Here is a 13,859-nt window from a genome sequence, read left to right as displayed (position 1 = left end):
GGTATCGCGTCGATGTTGATTTGGGAGGCTCGGGAAGCCCATAGTGAATGAGCGGGACGATTCCCCAGGGGAAGGTGGTGATATTATCCCTTACGTATTCTCCCCTACCTATCTATGGATGTGGTATGACAATTGACGCAGACATTGGGCACCCCTGCCAAAACCCAAGAAAGAATCCCTTTCGCGTTCAAATGCTCTTCAAGTTCTGCTGCGGTCGTTAATTGGTATGTCCCATAGCGGTCACCTTCGCCTTTTCATGTTCATACTCTGCTGCCCGCAATTTAGATTCCTGAAGGCTGGACCCAGGGAGGACAGAGTGCTGCGATGGTATAGGTAAGTTTGTCATATGCATTGCATGTTGTATCTCGTATCTCGTACCTCGTATCTGGTACTTGGTGTATCGCATATCGCTCACTACCTTACCTACCTACTGACAATTAGGGGCCAGGTCGTATCACGGGACGAGGCTGAACTTAGAACGGAGCATCCCACAGCATCAAATTCATCATTCGCCGCTTTGCAGTGGTGTTGGGGGGTTTTGTTGGGTCAAGTTTTGATAATGATTGTTTACATTCATTTACGTCAATGTCAGAACAGTTCGTTGGTAAAGGACAATCAGAATCTTGAGCTACGTACTTGCTGCTATACCGGCAGTGTTCTATGATGCTGCTACCTGCTATGCTCCTCAAGGAAATGCTTTAGTGCGTGCCACCCCGGCCTGTAGCGAAATGTAGTGTTTCCAATACTAAATAGAAGGCCTGCTTCAACATGAGAGAAATAGAACGTCTTGAGCGTTGGGAATTGGTGAACTGCAACCTCCGGACCCTGACTCGGATTCCTGCCTGCCTCAAGCCGTGCTGTGCTGCAGGACAAGCGAGCCACGAAAGGGCTTAGGCCCCTGTGTCAGGGCTGACGGGAGGCCGAGTCGACCTTGTTCCTCTTCATCTCCTGCATGAATGGTGATTTGAGAGCATCATCTCATCTTCTCAAAAACTCATCGACTTCGAAACCGACTCTGCGTTTCGCCTTTTCCCAATTCTCCATCTCTTTGGCATGATACGCTGCGTTGAACGAATGTGACGTCCCCGTCTTACCATCGCCCTTGTCCACTGTTGTGGTCGAAGATGTCGACGAAGCACCGATGATACCGGTCTTGACAATGACGGCGCGACAGTCATGCAGTCGAATCTCCACGCCAGAATGAGATCCGGTCGAGGTCGAGCTCAACCCAGCAGACGAGGTCCGGCCACGTACAGTCGCGCCACCCACGGGAGTATTGGTGTTCGCGTTCGCATTCGCTGCAGCACCACTAGTTCCGGTGGTTGTTGTTCTCGGACCTTCGGCGCCGGTGTCGTGTTCTTCATCTAGTCCCTTGATCACTACGGTGATGTCGGGTCCCACACTGCCGCGCCAGAGCGTTGCGAACCATTGCCAGTGAGCTGGTGGGGAGAAGCCGTCACTGATGGGCATGGAAATGGACGAAGCGTCGACCGTGGTAAGCTGGTAATGCGGGACCAAAGCGATTGGAGTTGGGGTTTGGCCAATACCAAAGCCCACGGTGGGCGAATGATGTTGTTGTCTTCCTGAATCACCTTGGCTGGTTGGCTGTTGTTGCTGTCGTGTCGGAGGCTGGCGCTCTGATGCAGAGGAGTCGGCTTGAAGCATGCTCGGAGGCGGCATTTGCCATGCAGACTTTGCAGTTGGCGGGGGCGGGGGCGGGGGCGGGGGCGGGGGCGGGGGCGGGGGCGGGGGCGGCGGTTGTGACATTGGCATGGAATGAGGCGGCGTCGGCGGCGGAGGTGGAATACGCTTGGATTTCAGTGGTCGTGGAAAGGCCAGTGGCAGAGGCCGAGTAGCATTAAGGTGTACTGCCCCGGTATTGTTGTTTGTAGACTCGTACAGGGATAAACCGGGCGTGCTCTGACTGCGCACCTTTGCTGGGGGCGAAAGGATGGAAAGCTCGGCCGTCTTGGTGATCGTCTTTGGGCTTATGGCGGAGTCGTACATATTCTTCGGACCTGCTGAGGTATACGAGGTTGCTGGATCACCATTGCCTTCGGTTGGATGCATGTCATTGCCAGGACTATCCACAGACATTGGCGAAGTTCCCGAACCCGCATACCCGCCGTGTTCTGTCTGTGACGCAGGTCTCGTCGTAATGAATTCGACCATTTCTTTATTGATCTTGTGCCATTGGCTGAGCATGCTCAAGTATCCTTCGGTAGTCAAGGAGTGGCGGCTATCAGGTGGACCAGTTGTCGCATCACGAATGAGTGGATAAGGGTCTGGTCCGCCAAACACCCTGACTGCAAATTTCCCTTCTCTTTCAAGCTGCTCGGCTAGAGAACTGGTCATGCCGTCGACGGTTCTTGCATCCATGCCTTCGATTGCGATGATTGCGCCGCGCATTTCTGGTTTAGGTGATGTGGGACCAGGAGGTAGCAGTGGCGGAGAGATCTGGGCGAGCACTTTGACCTTGTTCAATATGGGGATTGACATGATCATTGCCTCCACCCCAGAGCTTTGTGCCTGAACTGATGATGATTTCGCCGGCGTCTGCGGCACCACCGTCTCAATTGGCGGGAGTGCAACGGCCGATCTATTGCGCTGATGATGCTGAGGAGGTCGGATCGGCTGTAACTGTGGTGGGTGAGGATAAACGGCTCGCGGGGGTGATACCATCGCAGGCTTCGCGACTTGTAGCCCTTGCACGGGGAGCTGCGAGGCATGAATTTGCTGTAACATCTCCGGACGCGCGTATGCACTGGTTGCAATGGGTGAATGAGCGTGAGCGTAGGCGTAGGGTGCGTCGGGGTAGTGCTCGCGAGTTGTCACATAGCCACCGCTGATGTTGAATCTCCGTCTCTTTGCATCTTGCGAATCGGACGACGGAGGAGTAGGCAGGGGTTGAGCAGGAGGGACAGCGTATATCAATCGAGGGTCGACTCGCTGGAAAGGATAGGCTTCCACGAAGGCTTTCTGCTGAGCCATATGCTCCGGTGATAGCGCTGGCTGTCCATGCATCCGCTGAGCAGGAGCGGCACTGACAACATACCCACGTTTGGCTGGGACTTGAACCCCCATATTCTCCTGTGCCTGGGAAGCAGGCGGTGTGTAGACGGGAGTCGGGTTGCTGTAATAGTTCATCGGTTTCCCTCCACACTTGGGGCAAGGTTCCTGTAGTTCCGCGGTAGAGGGGCCTGACACCGAGGATTGATTGCTGATTTTACCGTTCCGACGTGGCTGATAACGGTAGCCTGGATATTGCTGTTGATGGCGGGCTTTCTCTTCCTATGGCAGACAGGTTAGTACAAAGCCCTTTGTTTGGGTTACTGGTGCTCATTAACCCACTTCCGCAAGCAAATTCCATTCCTCCTTGGACTCGGCTGACAGACGCCGCCATTGTTCTCCAATAATCTTTGACACCTCCGGATTGGGAATACCAGGGTTCTGTGCCAGAATACTAGCCTGTTGATGTTGACGGAAAAGAATGAAGGCTGGGACCAGAGTCAGCGTGGATACACCAAATTTGACGCGCCCGGCTGTTCGACACAGACTTCGACAAGCTTACAGTTTCGTGGTCTGGGGATCTTTGGATCTGGCGGGCACAGGCAGAGGTGCTCTCTTGGGTGCGGATGCGAACCATTTACCGTGTCGTTGGTTTTAGGCTGCTCCTCTGCCATGTCCAAGGAGCGACCTCGCTGCAAGGGCGGGGCCAGCTCCAAGGCACCATTTGCAGGCGGCTGGTATCTCTCTACATTGTCTGCCGGGTTAGGAGGAGGTTTCGAGGTTTCCGGAAGATGAATTGTGTTCCTTCGAGGTGGATCATCCTCCAACGGGCGCCCAGGCGAATGATCACGAAACAAATGATGCTGCGAGAGTAAAGAAGGGCGACGCAAAGCAGGATTATGCTCGGTGGGAGGTCTGGGAAGGCGACGATACCATGCTGGAGGATAGGGTGCATGAACTGGCGAAGTCATAGCGCAGAGAAAGGAATTCTTTGACTTGGGCCATCCAAATACCTGAGCAGCGGAGATGGATGAACCGGCAGAAAGACAGCATTTGGTCTTTGTATGAGAAAGGAGGCACTCGCCATCCTCGCCCTACCTTCTTCTCGACGTCTGTCTTTGTTCCTCTCAGCCTGAGTCTCCTGTAGCCAGCAGATTGACCTGCCACGGTGACGGGCAGCAACGAGGCTGGGGTCATGTCGTTGTCTTGGTTTGCTTTGTTCTCTGCTGGTCCCAATGCGGGAAAATGCGGTACCAATCACCGTGCACCCGAAACAATACCTGCAGGAATGCAGAGCAGACAAAGAATGAGGTTCGTTGCAGAGTGTCAGGTGGATCGTTGTTCATGGAGACTTGGGCCACTGGAGACTGAACGTCCACTATGCCACGCCGCGGGAGCTGAAGACTTTGATTCCAGGTCGGTTCGATTCACAATCGGAGGGAGTGAGCACGGATGACTCCTTGAGTTTCGTGTCAAACCGCCCTCCTTCAAAGGTCATCAAACGTGATAAGTCACGTCCGCATGCTGATTGGATGCAATACTAGTAGGCTTTGCAGCAGTCTGGGTCTTGGGGAGGCTGTAGGAATCGGAGAGGAGCAGAGAGATGAAAAGACTGTCACTCGTTCAGACGAAACCTGTTCTGTGCGTCAACTTATCCATCCGTTGACTTGATGCCGTAAGGAGTAAAGGAGAGACACATACATGGCGAATATCAACCACATGTCGCTGATGCATGGGTGGCGGCTGTAACAGTCCGACGGGAGTGTTTGTTTGATTCATCCTTCATCCACGAGGGGAGCGGAGGCGAGGCGGCCTACGTGGTGACATGGGCACATGGCCAGCGAGTTGACGGACAGTACCAGGACAGTAAGTGAGGAGCTTTGTCCCTGCGGTTTCCATCTTCATTGTGCACAGAGTGGCTGTCGTCTGAACGCAATTGCTGTTGCTGTTGCTGTTGTTGAGCAGGCAGATTGCAGATTTCTCAGAGGACAGAATATAATAATCACAACAGTTACGTATTGGCTCTTTCTCACCACGACAGCCTCTGTCTCTACGCCATTTACTCAAACGTCGAGTCAACAAACTGGTGAATATCCAGGGAGAGCTGGCTAGTTCATTTCTTCGTCTAGTCATACTCATACAATCATCATCTAACCATCTCTCTTGTTTTGTCTATCATCCAATCCTGCTAGAACGGTGGCCAAACAATTCAATGCCATCGTACGAGTTCAGATATTGGACCTTCAGCCAGCAAAGACGCGGACATTTAGGTCGACACTGGCGGTGGCTATCACACACCGAATCTTCCCTCCTCCTCCGCTGTCTTCTTTCTTGCTGGGCACCGTCCCGCCGTTGCTTTCTCCATTTGAGGCTGGCTGGACCGGAATGTCTGGTGCCCATCGGATGCTGCTAATGAAATGCTGATGGGCGTCATCCACAACTTTGACGCATTTGCACTCCTGAGAAAGATCCCAACATCGGATGGTCTTGTCGTCGGATATCGAGAGCAAATACCGGCCACCTGGATGGAATACGAGGCCTCTCACCCAGTTATCATGTCCCACCAGTGTCTTGTGGCACGTTCCCCGATTGTCCCAGATTTTGATGATTTTGTCTCGGCCTCCTGTGGCTAAGAACTCTCCGCTACTGCTTGCTGGTGGTGGCTTTTTGTAACCAGCAATGCTGGCCAAATGTGCATAGGACGAGCTCGGCGCAAAAGCCACGCATTCAACCACATGCTCATGGCCCAAAAACGTGATCTTGACCTCGCCAGAGCTTGCATCCCATAACCGGGGTATTTGGTCGTTCCCAGCGCTTAATAGCCATCGTCCATCAATTGATGGTGTCACCGTCCTCACCCATTCCGTATGTCCCTTTAGTGTTTTCAAACAATATCCCGTAGTGACATCCCATATCCGAAGCGTCTTGTCTCTCGAGGCCGAGACCAGCATGTTCCCCGAGAGCGGAGCGCCGGCTGCGCCCGAAGGAATAAACCGAAGTGATGAAATCGAATGGTCGTGACCAGGTAGAGTTCGGATGTTCTTGTATTCGTCGCTTGGATCCCATAATCTGATGGTTAAGTCGCTGCTACAACTGGCGAGTAGCGTGGCCCCTCGTGGGCCGCCAAAGTCCACGTCGAGCACTGCCTTGGTATGGCCCTTTAACGTCCTTTCGAGTTCGCCCAACTCCCAGTCCCAGATTTTGATGGTCGAGTCTTCTGAGCCCGACGCAAGCGAGCTGAAGATGGGGTGAAACGCAACCGACGTGACCGGGAGTCGGTGGCCTTGTAATGTGTGTCGAGCTGGTGCTCTCGGGAGCCATGTCACCGGGTCAATTTTGCGATTTGACGAAAGGGGTGCGGCCGTGTCAATTTCGTGCTGCAGAGCGGCATTCTTTGCTTCCAAGTCCATTATCTTCTTTTGGAGTCGGACAACAGACGTCCATTTCTTTTCCAGTAGAGTCTCATACTTTTTAGCCGTAGCATCGTCAAACGTGTCGGCCAAGTTGGATTCTCGGCGGAGACCTGCGGCGCTCTCGGTCATGCCAACGGACAGCATATATGCGATCATGGATTTGTGCCTAGTCTTGTCAGCATGTTACGAGAAACAAGGCATGGAACCACGACATACAGCTCCTCCGCTTGTCGGGAGGTGAGCAGCTGGCTCATGTTTGGCGGGCAGGGCTCAATGGCCCGGAGGTCAATCTCTAGCCACTCATGCAATGGTCGGAGGTTGCTCTACGCGTAGTCCCGTTTGTGATCTCGGGGCGGCTATCGCACTGGCACTGGCGCAGTGAATGCGTGCGGCTACTGTCTCTCCGAGTGTCTCTGGTGTCCACTGCAGGTGGGCGTCACAGGAATCGCGACGGCGAGGAATTGGAATATACGTGCCCGGAAGTCTCCCAGTGGGCTTTGAGAGGCCAAACACTGATAAGAGTGTGTTGGTATTGCCCAAACCACGTCTGCGACTTGTAGAGTGAATGTGTAGACACCGTAGTGGTGGAATGGAAACATTGGTGTGGGAAGAGTGGCCGTGGGTTCCCGTTGTCGTTGTTGTCATAGTCTCCCAATTGTTTATACTTGCAACCCACATCATCTCTCACTGACTTTTGGTGCAATCCTACTACTATGCCCCCTTCTCACAACCACTTCTACCCACCTTCTTCTTTGTCGCGTTAACATTTAGGCTTGCACGCGCAAGGTTCTCTCCTTTCTGCCTCTGCGTACATCCTGTCTCCGCCCGTCATCCTAGCGATCTCCTCAAGTCGCGACTGCAGAAGCTCGGCGAGCATCCTCAGAGACAACAAACGTATGAGGACGACAGCAGTGCCATCAGTGAGTATCCTCTGCCTAACATCTCGGCGCCACCTCTATCCTGTGCTTGCCCCGAATAACCTGACCCATTCGACTTCGATTCTCTAACCAATGTTCTCTCACAGATCGTTTGCGCACCGGTCTGAGAAGAAACCGGCTGCGAAACTCCTCGCTCGCTTGCGCTTCTTCTCTCGCTTCACGATGGCCGAACAAGAAGAAGACTTCTCTCAGCTCCCTCTTCCCGATAGATTTGTGCACAAAAACTGGAAAGTTCGAAAGGAGGGCTACGAAGCCGCCGCCAAACAGTTCGAGATTACTCCCGATGAATCAGACCCCGCGTTTAGACCTTTCCTACAAGATCCCGGCCTCTGGAAGTCGGCGGCTGGAGACGCCAATGTTGCGGCACAGCAGGAAGGACTGGCTGCTTTGTGCGCATTCTTGAAATATGGAGGACTACAAGCGGCCGCCAGATCGCGCAACTACACCCTGCAACCGATCTACGAAAAGGGATTGGTGTCGAGTAAGCCCCAGGCCAAAGTAAGCGCTCTTGAGGCTTTGTTATTGTACATCGAGTTGGACAAGGCCGAACCCGTCATCGAAGAGTTACTGCCTGGGTTGTCGCACAAACAGCCTAAAGTCATCGCGGCCACCCTCGCTGCCATTACCGCCATTTTTCACAATTATGGTATCAAGGTCGTCGATCCGAAGCCGGTGATCAAATTGTTACCGAAGGTGTTTGGACATGCCGACAAGAACGTCCGAGCGGAGGCACAAAATCTTACGGTGGAGTTGTATCGGTGGCTGAAGGACGCGCTGAAGCCGCTTTTCTGGAACGAACTGAAACCCGTGCAGCAACAGGATCTCGAGAAGTTGTTCGAAAAAGTCAAAGAAGAGCCTCCTCCAAAGCAAGAACGTCTCACGAGATCTCAACAGGCCGCATTGGCTACCGCACCAGCAGCCTCCGGGACCGAACAGCCCGAAGATGGGGCCGAGGTTGACGAGGCTGAAGGCCAGGCCGAACCCGAAAGTCTGGATCCTTTCGATTTTGCAGAACCAGTCGATGTCTACTCAAAAATTCCCGCCGACTTCTTCGACATGGTGGGCTCAACGAAATGGAAGGAGCGAAAAGATGCCCTGGATGGCCTCTTCAATATCGTCAATACGCTAAGAATCAAGGAAGGCCCCTTCGACGACTTGGTGCGCGCGTTGGCGAAATGCATGAAGGACGCCAATATTGCAGTTGTGACGGTGGCAGCCAACTGCGTAGAAAAGCTGGCACTCGGTCTAAGAAGACCCTTTGCCAGATATCGGTCGACGATCATGTCGCCAATGATGGAAAGACTCAAGGAGAAGAAACAGTCTGTTGCCGATGCGCTCGGCGCCGCCCTTGACGCAGTATTTACTGTCACGTCCCTTACAGATTGTCTCGAAGAGACATTAGGCTTTCTGTCCAACAAGAACCCCAACGTCAAGGCAGAGACAATCAAATTCCTTGTGGGATGTCTGCGAAAGACGCCAGACGTGCCTTCAAAAGCGGAACAGAAGCTTATTGCCGATGCGGCGACAAAATTGTTGACCGAGTCTACCGAGGCGATCAGAGCCGGAGGTGCAGAGATCCTTGGGACGCTGATGAAGATCATCGGTGAACGCGCAATGAACCCTCATCTGGATGGTCTAGACGATATCCGGAAATCCAAAATCAAGGAGTTTTATGATACAGCGGAGGTAAAGGCGAAAGAGAAGCCCAAGGCAGCCCCGCCGCCTGCGAAACCAACCTCTGCTGTCGGACGGAAAGTTGTTGCAGGCTCAAAGAAGCCAGTTGCGAAGAAGCCGCCGCCAGCTGCACACCCGCAAGAGGCTACACCGCTTCGCCCAAAACCGACGGCGAAAGCCCTTCCAAAGACTGGGGGCCTGGCCCGCCCTGGTCTGGCACAACCGTCTGCTCTCAAGCTAGGCGGACTCAAGAAGCCTACGGCTGGTGGTCTTGGAAGTGCAGCTGCCAGCCCGCAGCGACGAGTGATGTCGCCTCCCAGAAGTGCCGAGAGTTATGATGAAGCACCCGCTCCCTCACCATCAAAGTTTGGTATGGGACGGGGTGGTCTCGCTGGACGCCCTTTATCCCGACCTGCCGCCACTCCCTCGTCTCCCCCACCAGCAGCACCGGTTTCAAATGGTCTTTCCGCACTCGAACGTGAGGAGCTGGAAGAGTTACGTGCCGAAAAAGAACGACTTTTGGCCTTGACCGAGAGCCTGCGAAGCAGCAATGCCAAATTAACCACCGAGATAACCGAGCTGCAAAACCAGAATGCGCAGTTGATAGAGGATCACACCCGGGACGTGCTCCAGATCAAAGCCAAAGAGACCCAACTGGTGAGAGCGCGAGGAGAGTGCGATGTGTTGAAGGCTGAGGTGGAGAGTGTGCGGAAAGAATGCGAACGGTACAAGCGAGAAGTCACAAGATTGGGACGTGAAGGTATCGGGCGCGAAAGAGAAGATCTGATGCGTGGACGAACCATGGATGACAGTCTGAATTATGGCAGCGAAAGTGCTGGCATCTACGAAGATCACACCATGAATCGATTCCCTGCGAACGGTAGCACCATTCCTCCGAGGCCGACTAGCAGCGCTCTGCAGAGAAATGGAAGCACCCAGAGCACCCAGAGCGCGCAGAGCAGTCGTACACAGACCTCAAGACCACGACCTCAGAGCGGATACTCGGCAAATCGACTAGAGGTCAGTCCGAGCGAGGAAAAGGAGAATAGCGGTCTCGATGTTTTGACTGGGAGACGGAAGATCAGCCCACCCGTCGCCGGAGCACCCAATGGCAGTGACAGAACCAGTCCGCAGCGACCTACTTTCTCCAGCAGAGACACAAGCGATTCCGGTACTGTTGCGTCTAGGGAACCAAGAGCGGAGGAGAACTGGAAGAGAGCAGCCGAAGTGACGAGTCAACTGAAGGCGAGGATCGAGGCTATGAAGGTATGTCATTGATCGCATTTCCTCCGGTGCAATCGACGAAATCAGTCTTGCTAACAATCGCTTTGTAGGCACGTCAAGGATTGACTCGGCAGTGATAATGCGATGAGATCGCATCCAAAGCCCTAGCCAATCGCGCACTCGGTCTGATCTTTATGACTCGGCCGACATGTCATCGGCTGCTACTTACTTCGGCTTCATGATGGCATACGTGCGACCTGGCATGACCAGGCAGACACGACTTGGATTGTACAGAGTCAAGACCTCCCGAACCACCAAGGTCGTCTCCTCAGCCCTCCTGGCTGACTCACCAACTTCGCTTCGGCATCAGCTCTGCTGTGCTCCGTTTGCTGTTGGAACTATGACTGTGATAGCATAGCATCAGCATGCTGGAAAGACAATGCATATGGCCAGGCCAGGTTCGACGATGATTGGGATGATGTGATGTGGCATTCGAGCTTTCTTTCTCTTTCTTCCTCTCTCTTTTTCTCTCTTGCCCCGATACCACAATTGTTCGTGTTTCTTCACTGTCTCGAGTCTCCCGGCATTCTGCGTTATTTATCAGGGCTCAGTCACGAGGTGCCATCGTTGCTTTGCGTGCTTGTGGGCTTTTGCTGGACATTTCAGACGTCCCGTCAAATGGGTGAAGGCGAGGAAAGAGGATTCTAGGAGCCCTTTGATGATGTCGGGCTGGGATCACCTCGAGTCGGGGATTGGCGCTAAGGACCCATGGGCGCAACAGATACCCTTTCATTCAGCCTTAAGGCTTTGTACAGACTCGATTCGGCCACAGTAAAAGAGGTGTCTCGTCGGCGTGTGATAGCAGAGTTAATACCAACGAGAGTGATCTGCTGACATTGGGTGTACACTAGTTGAACCCCGATGATTCATGCTTGTTACTCATGTCGCGAAGATGACTATGAAAATGTAAAGTTCTCACTCATAAAGTCTGCTGCTGCGAACTCTCTCATCAAGTTCTCATATCAGTCTACCCAGTGTGATGTTGGCTTGTTACATGTCAAAGTAAGCTTTGTTCATCTTTAGTCCATCTACCGTCGTCGTAGCTTGTGCTCAAGACGAAATCTCGGACTGTACCTTACTTACAGGGTCAGAAGTACACGAAATAGACAATGCTGCGAGCGGCAGAGATGGGACAAGCAATACGTGAAGCAAGAGATACTTGGTCGAGATTTATTTTGTTTGGTATCATTTCATTTTGCGACTGGCTTGAGCCTGAGCAGGTTCAGTCCAGTCATCTGGGATATCTGCTGAACATTCGCTCAAGGAATCAAAACCACTTTTCCCTCGGGCTAATGCTAGCAGCGTGCTAGTAGCTTCATGACACGTTCAACGTCGATAGTACGTAGTCAAGCCCATGAATAAAAGCGGCGTCAGGGCAGGTTCCCCGTCACGATGGTAGGATGGTCAAGATGACCTGACCAGGACGAGCTTTGCAGTCTGTAGTCACCAGCTGGAAGATTGCAACAAGAGCATGCCTGTTCCCGTCGTCCGTCATCCATAAACCACGCCAGCTGCTAATGGCAGACCACCACAACCAGATCAAAAGTCTCACCCACGCCACAGAACCACGTTCACTCGGAAGTGGTATAGCAATGCAGTAGGCTTAGATCTTGATGGCAGACTCGACGGCCTTTCTCGCCTTCTCCTGTTTCGCGATGGCCTTGGGACCCATGATACCACCACCCCAGTGACGTCTGTGGTCCTCGTACTTGCTGATGAAGCCCTCGTTGACGGCGCTGACCAGCTTGCTCAGCTCGGCCTTGTCCTCGGACTTGACCTCGGTCAGAGCCAGCACGGCGGCGGTCTTCTTGTGCACGACCGTTCCAAGACGGGCCTTGCCCTTGATGATGGCGTAGGGGACACCCATCTTGCGGCACAGGGCCGGCAGGAAGACGACGAGCTCGATCGGGTCCACGTCATGGGCGATCAGGACCAACGAGGCCTTCTTGGACTCGATCAGGCCAACGACATGGTTAAGACCGTATTTGACGGTGTATGGTTTCTACGGAACCAACCGTCAGAACAATTCGTCTCTCGGCAAGTCACCTCCCAAATCCCTTCCGTAGGGAAGAGCCGGGAGAGTTTAGATCCAACAACAACATACCTTGGAAACATCCTCCTTCTTCTTCCCCTCCTGCACAGCGGTGGCTTCTTGCAGGAGACGCTCCTTCTTCTGCACCTTGGTCTCCGGGCGGTACTTGTTCAAGAGCTTAAGGGTCTGGGCGGCAGTGTTTCGGTCGAGGGTGTTGGAGAATTGCGCAATCGCAGGAGGGACCTTCAAACGCATGTTCAAGATCTTCTTTTGTCTCTGCAGGCGAACGTATTCTGGCCATCTGCAACATTTTGTCAGCTCGCTTCCAGCGGACTCGTGGGCGTGGCAGGGCAGAATCACTCACTTCACCATGCGAGAGAGATTGCGGGGAGGTTGAACGTCTTGACCGATGCCGAAGTTTCGGGCTCGCTTCTCGAGGAGTGGGTTCTAGAAGCAGGTCAGTCTCGTCCAACACCGGGGACAAGCCGCCGGGGCTTGCAAACTGGATGGGACAACTCACCTTTGCGGCCTTCTTGCTGGCACCGGCCTTCCCTTGCGGGAAAGGCGCAGGCGCGGGTTTCTTTCCTTTGGGTGGCTATCATTGAGAAAAGAACGATCATCAGCACATCATGTTCCATGATCAGTTCTTTTGACTCTAAGGAGAAGAGCGAAGAGCAAGCGGTTTTCACACACGCTCACTCCTGTCTTCTCCAGCCGGACTCATCACCGATGGGCATGAGGCAGTATGCTGAGATCTCGGTCAAGAGTTCAGACATGACGCTCCCAGTCCTGGTCGGCGGAAATCGTGCTACACAGCCGGGAAGGCTTTCGGTTGTAACAAACTCGGTGCGCAGATCGCCGGCGTGACGGAGGAAGAAGGATATGACTTCTAGCTTACCATTGTAAAGGACGATAGGTCGACTCGGGTAGGTGACGGCCTTTGGAAGATGAGAAGCGTAAGGTAGATACAAACAAATGCGCTCGGAATGAAAAGTTTCCAAGTCGCAGGGCAGGGCGTTGTGTGGAATCCAATATGTCCGAACACGGAATAGCCTGTCTTGGCGGACACCTGGTCTTGGCGCCCAGGCTCAAACCTCGCAAGGCTGAGGTTCGAGGTACTACACTACCTAGGTACCTGTATGTAGTTTTGTGGGCGCAAGGCTACGTGGAACTCACCACTGCATCACGAAGCGCTTCTTTCAGGGCGATGCCTTTATCCACTACTAACTAATAATCTATCTAGGATGGAAACTGCATAGAAGCCATCTGGGCGTTGGTCTGAGATCTGCACTTCTCTTCCCAGCACCAGTCAGTGCTCCCATTACACACCACCCTCTGCCAGTCCCAATCAAGTGCGATTTGGGTCGGCCGCAATGTTACTGCCCACTTTTTGAGACACAACAGCGCTGTCCAGCCCATTAATGCATGTCCTGTATCACTGTGCCAGCGACCCGTACCGCAAAGGGCCCTTGTAGAATGAAAGCGAACGCCGTGTACATGCATGACCCC

At 53.4% G+C, this 13,859-nt stretch overlaps 4 protein-coding genes across 4 annotated transcripts; 1 reads left to right on the top strand and 3 right to left on the bottom strand.

The window, feature by feature from the left end:
- Window positions 1-978: 978 nt before the first annotated feature.
- Window positions 979-3,980, bottom strand: A1O1_00170 (uncharacterized protein; the record flags this gene model as incomplete). The annotated part of the gene is made up of 3 exons (XM_007721091.1): window positions 979-3,291; window positions 3,352-3,497; window positions 3,572-3,980. 3 exons carry the CDS (start codon window positions 3,978-3,980, stop codon window positions 979-981), a joined length of 2,868 nt encoding a protein of 955 aa, XP_007719281.1.
- Window positions 3,981-5,252: 1,272 nt separating this feature from the next.
- A1O1_00169 (nuclear distribution protein PAC1) lies at window positions 5,253-6,676 on the bottom strand (the record flags this gene model as incomplete). The annotated part of the gene is made up of 2 exons (XM_007721090.1): window positions 5,253-6,588; window positions 6,639-6,676. The coding sequence occupies 2 exons, from the start codon at window positions 6,674-6,676 to the stop codon at window positions 5,253-5,255; spliced, it is 1,374 nt and encodes a 457-aa protein (XP_007719280.1).
- An 846-nt stretch (window positions 6,677-7,522) lies between these two features.
- Window positions 7,523-10,312, top strand: A1O1_00168 (uncharacterized protein; the record flags this gene model as incomplete). Its single annotated transcript, XM_007721089.1, has 1 exon — window positions 7,523-10,312. One exon carries the CDS (start codon window positions 7,523-7,525, stop codon window positions 10,310-10,312), a length of 2,790 nt encoding a protein of 929 aa, XP_007719279.1.
- Window positions 10,313-11,921: 1,609 nt separating this feature from the next.
- A1O1_00167 (large subunit ribosomal protein L7Ae) lies at window positions 11,922-12,988 on the bottom strand (the record flags this gene model as incomplete). Its single annotated transcript, XM_007721088.1, has 4 exons — window positions 11,922-12,320; window positions 12,423-12,651; window positions 12,715-12,797; window positions 12,833-12,988. The coding sequence occupies 4 exons, from the start codon at window positions 12,986-12,988 to the stop codon at window positions 11,922-11,924; spliced, it is 867 nt and encodes a 288-aa protein (XP_007719278.1).
- Window positions 12,989-13,859: the final 871 nt, after the last annotated feature.

The sequence above is a fragment of the Capronia coronata genome (genome assembly GCF_000585585.1).
Source record: "Capronia coronata CBS 617.96 chromosome Unknown acBCG-supercont1.1, whole genome shotgun sequence".
NCBI lineage: Eukaryota > Fungi > Ascomycota > Eurotiomycetes > Chaetothyriales > Herpotrichiellaceae > Capronia > Capronia coronata.
The sequence above is the reverse complement of the archived record's forward strand: the minus strand, read 5'-3'. Positions and strand labels throughout refer to the sequence as shown.